At 28.6% G+C, this 14,411-nt stretch overlaps 1 protein-coding gene across 6 annotated transcripts; it reads left to right on the top strand.

Moving 5' to 3' along the window:
• The first annotated feature begins 6,309 nt into the window (after positions 1-6,309).
• Positions 6,310-11,785, top strand: LOC114166161 (ELF3-like protein 2). 6 transcript variants are annotated; one of them, XM_028050840.1, is made up of 7 exons: positions 6,310-6,622; positions 7,268-7,503; positions 9,162-9,266; positions 9,364-9,706; positions 9,830-10,052; positions 10,327-10,378; positions 10,484-11,785. In XM_028050840.1, the coding sequence occupies exons 1-7, from the start codon at positions 6,565-6,567 to the stop codon at positions 11,477-11,479; spliced, it is 2,013 nt and encodes a 670-aa protein (XP_027906641.1). In that variant the 5' UTR covers positions 6,310-6,564; the 3' UTR covers positions 11,480-11,785. The 6 variants fall into 6 exon arrangements, with proteins under 6 accessions (XP_027906641.1, XP_027906640.1, XP_027906639.1 ...); XM_028050839.1 differs by having other exon boundaries at positions 9,821-10,052; XM_028050838.1 differs by having other exon boundaries at positions 9,797-10,052.
• Positions 11,786-14,411: the final 2,626 nt, after the last annotated feature.

Below are 14,411 nucleotides of genomic sequence, written 5' to 3'. Positions count from 1 at the left end.
GAATCGGGAAAGTTCCATTGCATAGTTATTGGGGCATTTGGGTGGGCCCACAGATTGGGCCTAGCGGGTTTGTCTTCGATGAGGATGTCAAAATCTCAATCAATGCCAACACGGGCGTGAGTTGTCGGCTCAGCATTGCGTCATTTTATCGGCTCGGCTCGGCTCAATCACAAGAGACCTCGCACGTGAAGGGAAGGGTTCTCTTCACACGTGTCAACCATCTATTGGTGGAAGCTTGATTTGATAGGTCTTGACCCACGTGGCATGCAAGATGAAAACAAGAAACATGTCATGCAGTTGCATCTTAGTGGCTTAAAAATGATGAGATTTTTCGAAATGTTACAATATTCTTTCTTTCATATATTCATTTTAGATTTTGTCTGATGTCACAATTATGAACTTAGACACATTACTTATAAACATTGATAATAAATTAATTATTAAAAAGGAAAACAATCCTCGTCTTGCAAAAATTTTATACAAAATATGGGTTAGAGATCTCGGACTAAATATAAAGTTATTTTATATGATACTTTTAAGTATATATATATATATATATATATATTTCTCCATCTTTTTCATAAAAAAATTAATATATTTTCATGTATAAAATATTAACATTTATGAAGAGTAATAAATGATTATTTTTCTGAAAAGATAATATTTTAATAAATTATTGTAATATTTAGTTATATATTAGACATCTAAAAACTAAGTAGGTCTTTCTTAGGGTGGAGTTTAAACAAAAATTTAGATAGTTTGATGTTTTATTCTTTTGTAGTAGTGAAGTCTTTCTTCAAATTAATTTGAACTATCAGAATGTATTAAACATAGTTTTGTATCTTGTTTTCTATAGTTTCTACGTATGCTTGTATTTTTTGTTATATTTTAAAATACACGTCTTCCGAATTATATATATATATATATATATATATATATATATATATATATATATATATATATATATATATATATAGTGTGTGTGTGTGTGTGAGAGGTATAAAGTATTTGGCTAATTAATGTTATGATAATAAAAGAAGACATTTATTTATAAAATTAATCAATTTAATAATATTTTTTCAACAATAACAATAAAATTATTGAATGGTTCAAATCTAAATTATTTATCTTTTAAAAAATTATTTATCAATTAAAAATTTTAAAACAATACAAAATTTTATAATAAATTTGTAAAAAAATAATGAAATATAAATTATTTATTAATATTTATTTAAAATTTAAATATTTTTATATTATATCTTTGTATGGAAAAACGGGTCAATGTGTCCAATTTGATTTCAAGCAAAGTGAGACGTATTGACTTGCAGATGGAATTGAATGAAAAGAAATGTAACCTACTCTATTTAAAAGTGAATATAAAATTGATGTATCAAATATATGGTGATGTAAAATACTAATTTGTTTCTTTTTAACAAAATACTTGTTTTATTTTTTTAAGTTCATATACATGTTATCTATTTTAAATTAGTTAAAATAAAATACACAATTTAAAAATTACGACTTAGTTTTTTCTTTAATAACTGCGAATTCTATCTCTAGCATATCTTAAATTTTCTATTATTTTAATGTCAAAAGTATTTGAAGTTTATCTTGATTTCGAATTATTCTATTTGCACCGAAAATAATATTTTATTCTTAGATGTCTATTTCAACACAAATAAATACAAATTAGTCAAATATATCGTGCACTATATGAATATTTTCACATAAAATATAAAATATGAATTAAAAAACATAAATAAAAACTTATTATAGTAATAGAAAAACTATAAGTAGAAATGCAAAGTTAATTCAATTAAAACGATCATATACAATATAAACAAACTGTTATTGCAATTACTATTAACAAATCAATATTTATTATTAAGTGACTTTAAAATAAATTGGTTTTATTGTGGGACTTCCAACTATATTTGCAATTTATTAAAAATAAAACATTTTAAACTACATAAAAATATATAATTTATTCATAAAAGGTGTATGTATCATAAATTGAGAGAAAAAGAAAAGTAAAAGAGAACACCCTAAAAAAATTGTTATATAATATTAGTCCACCTAAATAAATCACAGAAACTTAATCTTTCACAATTAAATCATTAATTTTCTTCAGTAAGAGTTCCACCAAACTAATAACTAGTACTTCTTCTAGAAGGAAAATAATGGTGATGTTCTGAATGCAATTAAGTTCAACTTTTATGACAGAGAAAAAGAATATATCTGAACCCAAACATAAAATATATGTAATTTAATTTTGTTCAGATTAAAAGTTTAGGGTTTAGGGTTAGCTTGTTAATTGTTTATACATGTTTGTTAAAATAATTTTAACTTCACAACTAATAAAATAAAAAAAATCCAATAAATATAAATATAGTAAATACGTGGTTTAAATTTAATAGAAATAGAAAATGAAACTAAACAATGGCCAAAAAAAAAATTGTTTGGTGATTACTTTTTCCACTCCCGAATCAAAATATTTATAAATTTAAAACCACTATTATTTTGAACACGTATAAAACAATTACGTTGGTATGTTTGAATTTGTTTATTAAAAGAACATTTTACAATATGTTCACATTTTGAAAAGTATATATTTCTCAAAAGCAGCCTAAAATATAAATAAAAAACATATAGAAGAGAGGTTGTTGGATAAATTAAATAAATCAAACTACTTTTTCACATGTGAACATTCTTTTTCAACAATTACCGCAACAATTTTGACTTTTTGCTTTCTGTTGAACAGAAGGTTCAATAATTGAATGGCTGAAATTCAATGTAAAAACAAAAGGAAAAAATTATATATATATATATATATATATATATATATATATATATATATATATATTACATGTACATGTATATGTGTATGATAAAGTTTTTGATAAAGTGATAAACTCAATCAAAAACCAACCAATTGTTGGAAGACTTAACTGAGCAGCAACTTTGATGTGTATATAAATATTAATAAAATAAAATTTGTTTATGTATAATTTAGAAATAAAAATTAAAAAAAGAAGACGAAGGTGTTTTCTACTATTATGTATAAGCAAAACACAAGTTAATTTTAGTTTATAAAAAAGATAATTTATTTTAGCTTCTCTCTTTCATTAGTCTCTCTAAGAAAATTCGTTGGAACAAAATTATAACCTCGTTGAAAATTTAAAAAGGATAAATATGGAAAATCGATAGCCATCAAAATGAACAAACCGTTTGTTAAACGATTAAGAAATCTTTATTAACAAAGTAAGAAAAAAATTCTAAGTGAATTTGATAATATCTAAATTAGTTATTGAATTTTGACATGAAGTTAGATTTATTTGTCTTTGATATATTTATTAAAAAAATACATGTTAAATGGTGATCGAAAGAATTTCCTTCGATTTTTCCAAGAAATTGTGTACTTCAATTTTTTTTATTGTAGAATTAGGTTAGTGACAACATTGAATGTCCTTAGGTCAACAACAACCTAATAATTGGGACTCTATTATCACTTTCTCATAATAAATCACATTTTTCTATTACCTTTTTTAGAAATATATTATATGGTTTTATATTTGAATTTCCTAAGCTGGCTTTGGCCTAAGGTGGGTGAGGATAATATGATGTTGACTCCCACGTGCACAACACAGGCCCACACAATCATGTCCTTTTTTTTTTCTTTGTTTGTTAATACTTCTAGAAACGAATTCACCGTTGTTAATTACCGTTATTACGGTTTCATTCATCATGAAAAATATTTGTTGTTTAATTTGTTAATAAACAACATTGTGTTATGTAACCATTGTTGTTAACAAACATTTTTCACTTGTCATACTGTTGTTAAGCAGTTTTTAGATATCATACGAACATTTTATAAGATAATTTTAATGTTGTTGAGTTTTCTTATTTTGCAATTAGTATGACACTAACTCTTTTGGTTAATTGTCGGTTTAATTTATATGTTACTAGCGTAAACACATACGCTATCACGTATGTGTGTACATATTTTTTATATATGTATGATATTATATTAATAATTGATGATATTGTAATGTTATTAAGTTAATAAACAAAATAAAAGTATATTTATAAAAAATAAAGTGAAATGTATGAGAAAATATTTGATGGATAGTAGGAGAAGAAAAAAGAAGGAGATAAGTAAATAGTTTTATAAAAACTTGTAAAAGTAACCATTAATTTTTAAAAATTTAATAAATAATTAAATTGTAAAGGATAAAATTGGAATTATGAAATGTGGACACAAAAATAAGATTATCTCCTTTATATATAGTTATAGATATATAAAATAAGATTATATTTATTGAAAATAAAATAAAATATATCAGAAAAATGAAAGAATAACGGTTCATAAAAAAAGAAGAAACAAAAGAAAAAGAGAAAAAATAAGATAGACGATTTTATAAAAAGTTTATAAAAATAACGGTTAATTTTTAAAAATATAATAAATAACTATATTTTAAAGGATAAAATTGATATTTTGAAATGTGGACAAAAGAGAGAATTATGTATTGTTATAAATATGTAATTGTGTCTAAAGATATATTAGTTGAAGTAGATTTTTCATTTTATCAATCAAAACCTCTTTCAAAACTGTACAAACTTCTTAAAAAGCATCACATACTATTTCGTTAAAAATAATATTTTACATGATTTTTATAAATATAAAAATTAAAGACAAAATATAATTTATTGTAATAATTTAAGAAAAAACTAGATTTAGCCGTTACAAAATTATGAAAATACCCAAAGAAAAAGCCTTCAATATACTGTTTCAAACTTGATTGAAAACACAATCTACGACTAGATTGCGCAACATGTTAGGATTGGGCATTTGCTTTCTGGATCCCATCAATTTCTTTTTGCACTCCGTCAATTTTTTAATGAAATTTTATTTCTGTAAAAGTAACTTTCGGAATATTAATTCCGAAACAAAATTTCAGAAATTTTTGGAAAAACATATGTTGGAACGAACTTTCCCGGGAACAGAAGTTCTTGAACTAAATTTTTGAAATAAAATTTTCGGAAATAATGAAAAATAGTTTGGAATATATTTTTTGAAACAGTTTGTTAGAACACAATTTTCAGAATGTACATAAAATCTTCTGGAATGAATATTCCAAAACATTATTATATGATATGTGTTCAGGATTTAGAGTTTCGAGTTTTATTTTCTGTAATGAACATTCCAAAACATTCTTATGTGAAACTTTTAAGAACACATGAAATATTTTTGGTAAAAACGTTATAGAATGAGTTATTTTAGCATTTTTTTTTTCTCTTTTTCTTCCTCTACAACGTTTGGTAAATAACGTTGTGTAATATTGAAGGGTATTTAAGTATTTTTCTTGTATTGTGGAACGCAGAAAATAAATTAATGGGTACAAGAACAAAATTGCCTTATGATTGGGCTCGTATTCCTGGTCCAATGATACTGTACACACAAAAAAAATCAATAAAATTACGTATTTTATCTTTTAAATAAAGATTATGTTAGGAATTAAAAAAAGAAAAAGGCAAGAGCATAAGAGTTAAAATTTAAAGAAAGTTATGAGAAAATGAACAGATATTCGAAGCTGTTTAAAATAAGGAATGAAAGAAAGAGAAAAGATGTGAAAGGCAAATAGGTTCTTCATTTATTTGGTTGAAAATAAATTACAAAAAAAAAATCCAATTGAATAATTGTATTTACTTTCTTTATCATTATAACTATTAAAGTATAATATTAATTGTAACTGTGCAAAATCAGGATGGAGAATGAGAAATTTTGAGGCTCAAAAATTTGTAATGAAAATGGAAAGACAATAATATCTTTGACGACAAGTTTCCTAGCTACTCTGAGCAATATATATCAAATAATTCGGATAAAAAGTATAATAATATTTAAAAAATTTCATTTTGATTAACCTCCTTTTTTTGATTAACATCAATGTGGATTCTCATTATATTTTTAAGCACCCAGAGACGTTTTTCTATAAATATTTTTTATGAGAGAAAAATACCAAAAAAAATAATATTTAGCATCATGAGCGTGTGCCACGTAACCTAAGTAAGATCGAAAATCCTCACGTGTCTGAGATGAAATAATAAATATCCCCTGCTTTTTATATTAAAAAAAAAAAACCGATCATGTTTATCTTAAGACAAACTAATCACGTGTTAGTAAAAAAAGGAGACAACTTTAAAAAGAAAAACAAAAAAATCAAACATCATAACCTTTGTTGTTGAAGGAAGGTTGAAGAGAGACACGGTTCAAAACATTAAAAAATGCTAAAATAGAAAGACAGGATTTTTATTTTTTTCATGAGATTGGGGAAACACAACGTGTGGTAACCATGCAGTCTCTTACCCTTTGGTGTTGCCTTGCACTTCGCCAAATGCAAGAGAAAGTGAGTGCGTGCAAAGGAAAATAAGAAACAGAGACTCGGTCACTGCCTCTGTCTCCAATCATCCACATTCATTATGCCATGTTACTCTCCCTCTTATACTCTTTGCCTCCGCTTCCTCATCAATTCAACAACATGGTAGGGTCACTCACAACGTTCTTGCATGCTGCTTCTTCATACTCATTCCGGAACAACCCTACTTTCTCTTCCAACAATATTCGGTATATTATTATTTCACATCTCAAGTTCAATCCCTTCTCACTTCTTTTACATTATTTTGTTGGTGAAGCCCTCGTGGTTTCATGGTGGCCTTGTTTTCCAACTCAATCTATCTATTTATCAATCTATCTATCTATCTGTTTCAGATATTCCTTTTTCTCTGTGATAGACAAAATTATCTCTCTCTTCTGTGCTTGCAAGATTTAGCCTTTGATTTTCTTGTCGTTTACGTCTTAACTGACCTTCATTAGGGTTCTTGTGCTTTCCAAGTGTTTGTCGTTTGTTTTCAGCTAAAAAGTTTAGTTTTTGACAACTGGGTAGATTTGTGATTTTTTCTTTAATTTCTGCTATGTTTTGAGATGTTTTCCTCTTCTTGTCAATAATGTGGGATGGGATCAGAAAAACTGTTGCGTTGGAGCTGGTGAATTTATTTTTTTGCTCTTTGTTTTGATTTACTAAGAATTGCTTGTGGATGGATTGATTTGTTTTTGCTGGTTAAATTCGCCAGCAGAGCTTGTTTCTGTTGTGTGGTTTTGAGTTTCTGATGCTTCTGAAGTGGTTTTTATGCTACTGAGAAATACTATGAGAGGATTGAAAAGTATGTTTTGTGAAATTGGCAGAGATATAAAATTGTTGCATGTGGATAGTGTGTAGAAGGATGAATAGGATGAGAGGGGGAATTGAAGAGAGCAAGGAGATTAGTCCAATGTTTCCAAGATTGCATGTTAAGGATGCAGAGAAAGGAGGACCAAAAGCACCCCCAAGGAATAAGATGGCACTCTATGAACAATTCAGCATCCCTTCTCAAAGTTTTGCACCAGCATCACCATCCTTGTTTCCACTCCCGCTCAGAAACTACACACCTCATACATCATCAAGCCACGTGAGTCAAGTGCAGTTCTTCAAATTCTTGCCTTTCATAATTTTCTGTAACATAGTATCTTTCTCTTATTTCACAGATACTTGGACCCCAACTCTGTTTTTCTTATCTCTATCCTTTTGATAGATGTATTAAGCTTGAATAGAGGTATTAAGTTGCGTGAATTCATTTGAGAGTACTAGACATTTTCAAACATAGTTTAAGTAATAGTGATAAACAAAATACACAAGTATTCTTTTCTTTTAGCTACTTCTTTCTCTTATTCTCAAATACCTATCTGTTTCTGCCCCCTTAAATTTTGTTTAGGATCTTTGAATTATGAATATCACTCTTTTTTTCTTATGGAAGTGGCAGTACCATCTTTTTGATTCTCAAGTAGTTATGCTTTCTATCTAGCATGGTTTTTGAGTTAGGAAATAATATAAAATGTTTTGAATTAGAGAAGCTTACAAATTTTATGGAGTTTAACTTGCATCTATGTACGCTCAAATAACTAAATATAAATTTTGCTCCATGATTTTAGGAGTTGCTAATGGTGACTGAATAATTGAATCTGAAATTAAATTATCCACTAACAACTAAAATCAAGATACTATATTCTTATGAATTTAATAATTGACTTATTCAAAATTAAAATAATAATTATTTTGACATCATCCTAGGAACATTTCCAGAACTCCTTCTCTTGGAGGTTGTAAACTCTTATCTTCCTAAAAAAATTAACTTGCTGATTTAGAATGACTTGGTAAAGACATGATCTCCTGTTCTAGTTTAATCTTCTCCTACTGAAGTATTATCGTCTCCCTCTGATATATTTGGGCCGTAACATGCACAACATTTAACTTCTTAGTAAACTCTTTGATTTTCATCCTTGGGTGATTTTTTTTTTTCGCATCAAAACTTCTTATCTTTGTATCAATAGCCTTCAATTTTAAATTCAGAGTTTTTAGACCCTTCTCCACATGCTCAACCTTTTCAACTTTCTCTGAAGCATATTTTGTCTTTCTAGTGACATACCATACTTCCTTTTCTTTTACCATGTTCTAGCTTGTTGGCTTTTAGCTAGTAGAGCATCTTCAATAGCCTAAGGATGAACATCAAAGAGTTTATTAAGAAGCGACAAGCTAAGACTAGAGGTGTAACTTGTGAGAAATTTGATTCAACATCCATTTTCATAGGTCTCTCAAGAAGAAACTCGGGTACCACTTGTTGGTTTTTGTTTAAGGATAGAAGAAAAACAATCGAGCAAGGAAATAATATAAAACTTTTATTGAATATGTCTTGTACTTAATTACATTGACATAAATTAAGAGAAATCTTGCTCCATGATTTTTGGAGCAACTACTAATAACTGAATTATAAAATTTAAAACTAAAAGACCGCAGATAAAATCAAGATATTACATTCTTATGAATTTAAAATTAATATGGAATGCTCGGTGAACATTAAAACTCGTTGAGGAGCTAACGCGTAAATGTTCACTGAGCATTCCATATTATTTGGCGTGAGACTTAAACACTCCACACATACTACTCAAGTCCTTGGCAGGTTAGAAGCATCCATAACACAAACGTGATACATGGTTAGATATTTATACCAATAAGTTTTTCTGTTCATCCTTTGCAACCATTTTTAATTGTTATGTTTTTGCTGTGCTGCAGATCAGTAGCAACCAAAGCATCCAATTCAACTCCAGTGCTCCTTCTATTCTGGCTGAGAAGAGTCAAGCTTACAATTTTAGAAGGACTAACTTAACCAAATACACGGTGAGTCGTGAGTGAGAGAAACGAAGAAGCCTACAAGTTACCAAATTTAAACTTCTTATGCTCATTGTCATTTACTAGTAAACACAATTCATTTCAGCAAGACAATTTCATCAATAGTAAGAATTCTCTGAAAGCACTTGATGGTGAAGATGCTTTTATAACTTCTGGTTCTGCACATGGAAAAGGCTCATGCTGTAGCATCATCCAAAATAATAAAGATGAAGACGGTTGTAATTTGAGCTGTTCTCTTAAAAATCTGAATTCATTTAGAAAGAAGGTGAATTCACCTGGTGTTGTAGACCTGAAGTCAGCACAATATGGGAAGATCCAGATGGAGGAGCTTACAAAAGTGAGTCAAAATGGTCAGAAGCCAGAGGAAGTGCTCTCGTTAGATGGTTTTGGTGACATGACAGATGCATCATTAATCTCATTGGTGCAAGGTAGGGATTCTAAATCAATGAATAAAGAACATAAATCTTTGAAGGATGAAATTAGAAGTATTTCAGTAGATAGCTTGAAAACGTTGCAAGGTAACAGTGTCCATACACATGAAGAACATGCAGCTTTTGGGGACAAATTCAACTCAAGGGACCATCACATTGAGAAGCCAGCTGCCAGTGATGTGCACAAATGTTCTGGAGAGTTAGAGATTGGTAGAAGGTTCTTCCTTGACAAGGGAGCTGGGAACGAAGATGAGGAGACATCGGTTATGCATATTTCCCCTGACAATGTTGTAGGAGCTATAGGTGAACAACAATTTTGGAAAGCCAGAAGAACTATCGTCAAGTAAGTTTACCTGTCTAGTAACATGTGTTTATGATTTGGCCTTGCTCTCTTTCTGTTAAACTACTTCTGAACTTTGCTGATTTTGTTATTGTTTGCTGAAAATCTTTATAAGTTTTTGACGAACTTACAGCCTTGCAATTCTCAAATTTCAATGCAGATTGAATATAGTGATCTAGTTCTTGGTGTGTTCATTTTTCATCCATTTATTTTTTTTGAACATGGTATTTATATTATGTTCCATACTTTGACCTGATACTGACATTGCTATTTTCAGCCAACAGAAAATCTTTGTCATGCAAGTGTTTGAATTGCATAGACTGATAAAGGTAATTGCCAAACTAGATACTCTTAACTGTTTGTTCTATTAAATATATGCACCTCGTCTTCACTCATCATAACATGAGAAGTAACTTCACATTTCTTGGAAGCAGGTGCAAAGATTAATTGCAGGCTCACCCCATATATTGCTTGCAGATAACCTTTTGCTTAACAAGCCACCACCCAAAACATCCACAACCAAGAAATTTCAATCTGATTTTGTTAGTGAAAAACCATCCTCAGTTGCTAAACTTGACAGTAAATCCGTGAAGGCCCCTACTGCTGAGCATGCTACAAACAGTGCAGTTGAGAAGATTCCCATTCCTTGTGTCAACAACATAACCAAAGGCCATGCTAATCAGCTGCCAAACTATGGCCATCACTTAGCAAACCTTCCAATAGCCTCCTCTGATACAAATTCCAAACAGTCCCCAAGCTATGTCTACCCTCCACCAGGAAACCAGTGGCTAGTTCCTGTCATGTCACCATCAGAAGGCCTAGTATACAAACCAGTCATAGGGCCATGCCCTCCAAATGCAGGCTTCATGGCACCCATATACGGCACTTGTGGCTCAGTTAGCTTCAATCCTTTAAGCAAAGATGCTTCTTCAGAAGCAGCTCTTGCTCCAAGTTCTCACCAAAAGTTTGGAATCCTTTCTGGTTCATCTTTGCCCCAGTTCTTACCACCACCATTCATCCATAATCCATCTTCTATGTCAGCTTCAGCCGTTGAGCAAATGGGGCAGTCCAATGGTCCTGAAAACCACAACTCATGTGGAGAAGTCAATTCTGCCATAATATACCAAAGCTCATCTAACATATCCAGCCCCACAAGCCAAGTGATGTCAAGAAACATTTCAACTCACCACTCACCGAAAGATAAAGAACCACAGAGAAGCACAGCTAGCAGTCCTTCCAAGAGGGGGAGTGCTGGGGAAGTGCTTCCTTTGTTTCCTTTGGCTCCAACATTTTGGCAAACAGAAGATAGGCACACTCAGGTTGAACTGCAGCCAAGAGTAATCAAAGCCATGCCTCACAATCCAAAATCAGCTAGTGAATCAGCTGCAAGGATATTCAGATCAATACAAGAAGAAAGGAAACATTTGTAACTAGTAACATGTTCTGTCTCATGACAAGACATGTCTGTTTATTCCTGATATTTCTAGTTTGACACTCTAACACTGTATGTACCTATAACCATTTTTGTCTGATAATAATATTGCATGGGTGGAAGCAGAAGCAGAAGCAGCATTGTAAATTCATGAAAACAGATAAAAAAAAACATTTGTACCAATCACTTGAAGAAATGCAGAGATCTCGGCAGCTCTTTCGGCCTTGTACAAACAAGTTATTCAAATTATTTATAATATCTTAATTGTATAAATTTGGTGATCCAAATTTGATTCTCACTCAAATTTTAAATGTGTAATTTTTATTTATTTATTAACTTAACATTTAATATATTCATTTAGGAAATGTAGCAATGATGTAGAGTTGGAAACTAAAGATATTCATTTAGGAAATGTAAAGAGAAACGTTAGTTCTTAAACTTAGATCCATAACCACACAATTGTGGATCAGTATAAACATCTAGATCTAGCAAATGTAGAATAAAAATAACAAAATTATTATACGTTAAATTCTTAAATAGTTTGAGTTAAAAACTAGCATAGTATTTTATTGAATTAATATATGAACTATAAATATATATAAATCTACAAAGTTGATTCAAATTTATGTGTCCGATTTCAAAATGTTTATATGTTAAGCTTTATCTTTATTTTGAAATTATCTGTTTTAAAAATTTCTTTATTTTAAATTTTATAATTTTTTATATAAAAAAACAAGTAAACTACTTTTTTGTCTTTAATATTTCCTAAGTTAAGTTAAATATACCCATAAAGGAAAATTGATGTTAAATTAAGAATATTTCATATTTAAAATAAACAAATAAGTTTAGAGTGACTATAAACTTTTATCTTATTTCTTATTAAAAAGTTATTTAATTTTGTTCCTAAAATAAGTTGTTTAGATTTAATTAAATTTTAAGTTGAAGATAGATTTGAGGTGGATCTTTATTAAAAAAAAATCATTGTCTACTAAAAAAATTATATTTCTTAATTGAGTTTCAATCATTTAATATTTTTTGTTGATTAGATAATGTGATTATTATTTTATCCTGTTATCTTTTAAGTTGTTGTCTTCACATATTATTTGTCTTAATATACTAATATAATAGGCAATTCTTATGATTGAATAAGAGTAAAATAAAATGAAAAGGGAAACGAAAACTTAAATATAATGTTGGGAGACTATAATTTGAATAATAAAATAAACGTTAGATGAGATTGAAAAGAAAGTAATAACGAAAACATGTTGGATAAAGATAAAAATGAAAATAAAAATAAATGAAGAGAAAGTCTTTTGTCACTCTATTTTTTTTTTCAGTTTATCTTCATAGAAACACCACGTGTTGTATTAACACATAATTAAATTATTTAATATTAACACAAAATAACATTTGAAAATAAATAATAAGTAAGTATTTTTAATAAGTATAATTAGACTTGAAACTTAATTAAATATTTTTCTTTTCTTTTACTATATGTTATACTAACTTATATGATTTTTTTAAATGACAAACATTTACTAGTGGCCGATAATGCGAACATTTAATATCTTTAAAAAATATTTTTAATTTTTTAAAATAAATATTTACCTTAAAATGAACTTCAAGACTTAAAGTAGTAATTTTTTTTTTTCACGAACATGTTTACTTTTAAGCTAAGAAATATGTAAAGCACGTTGAATGATTATTTCCGCCATTTTGAAAGAACTAAAAATAAAGAAAAATATTTTATGCAAACCAAGATTAAAATTTATTCATTTCCTAAAGGGAACAAACAAATCATTATTTTTAAATTGTGAAGTATAAAATATATAGAATTTGATATTAAATCGAATTATAATATTTTTGGTTAAATATGTTTTTTGTCCCTTAAGTTTCAGTGAAAGTTAAAATTAGTTTTTTTTTTCAAAATTTTTGACCAATTTAGTCATTCATCTTTAAAGATGTGTGAATTTAGTCATTTTAACAAAATTTTATTAAGTTTATACGACGTTTCAAGCGTATTTCATAATAGTATTTGAATTGTTTATACCGTTTGACACATCTTAGCTTCAATGTTAACTCAAATATTATCATAAAATGCGTTTAAAATATAAAATAAACTTAACCCTAAAAAGAACTAAATCCACGTATTTTTAAATATGAATGATTAAATTGGTATAAAGTTTCGAAGAATGACTAGTTCCAAAATTTACTGAAACTTGAAGATCAAAAACATATTTAACCCTAATATTTTATAGTAGTAAAAAAATGATTTCCTTTTAAAAATTTATCAATTGTTTAATAAAAAGTGTAACATACTATCAATTAAGACTCTTAGGCATACTTCAAGAAAGAGCATATTTGAAGCATTAATTAACAAACAAGCAATTTTTATTTTTTATTTTTGGCAAGAATCTTTAGTGAAACGTTGCCATCATCACCATCAAAACTTTGAAGGAAAGGAAAAAGAATAATTTGGTGAATGTATTCTTAATGGACTGAAAAAGTTTGGTGGTCCACCAATTATTCTACCATGCCTCACTATGATTGGGGAAAAATGTTCACAAATAAACAAAAATCAACAACAATAAAAGGAAAACCCTACACTCACCCTACAACAATTTCACTTTCCCAAAGAACTTGGACTCAAATAATCAATTAATGAAATCAAAGAAAATCACATTACAAGTACAATATGGGGCATAATGGGGAATTTTCAACCAATAACATGTGCTTGTACAAAATTCTAACAACATGGACATAAGGTCTAACACCTATAATCATAGATGGTAAAAAACTACAAGAAAAGTTGTATTTTCTTTACAAGATTCTAACTCAAAATTGGAGTAAAGTATTTGCTCTTAATTTCTAATATTGGTAATATGGTATAAAAAGAAGAAAAATAGAAAAAGGAAATGCATCAAATAAAT

This window comes from Vigna unguiculata, chromosome 10, assembly GCF_004118075.2.
Source record: "Vigna unguiculata cultivar IT97K-499-35 chromosome 10, ASM411807v1, whole genome shotgun sequence".
Classification (NCBI taxonomy): Eukaryota; Viridiplantae; Streptophyta; class Magnoliopsida; order Fabales; family Fabaceae; genus Vigna; species Vigna unguiculata.
The sequence above is the reverse complement of the archived record's forward strand: the minus strand, read 5'-3'. Positions and strand labels throughout refer to the sequence as shown.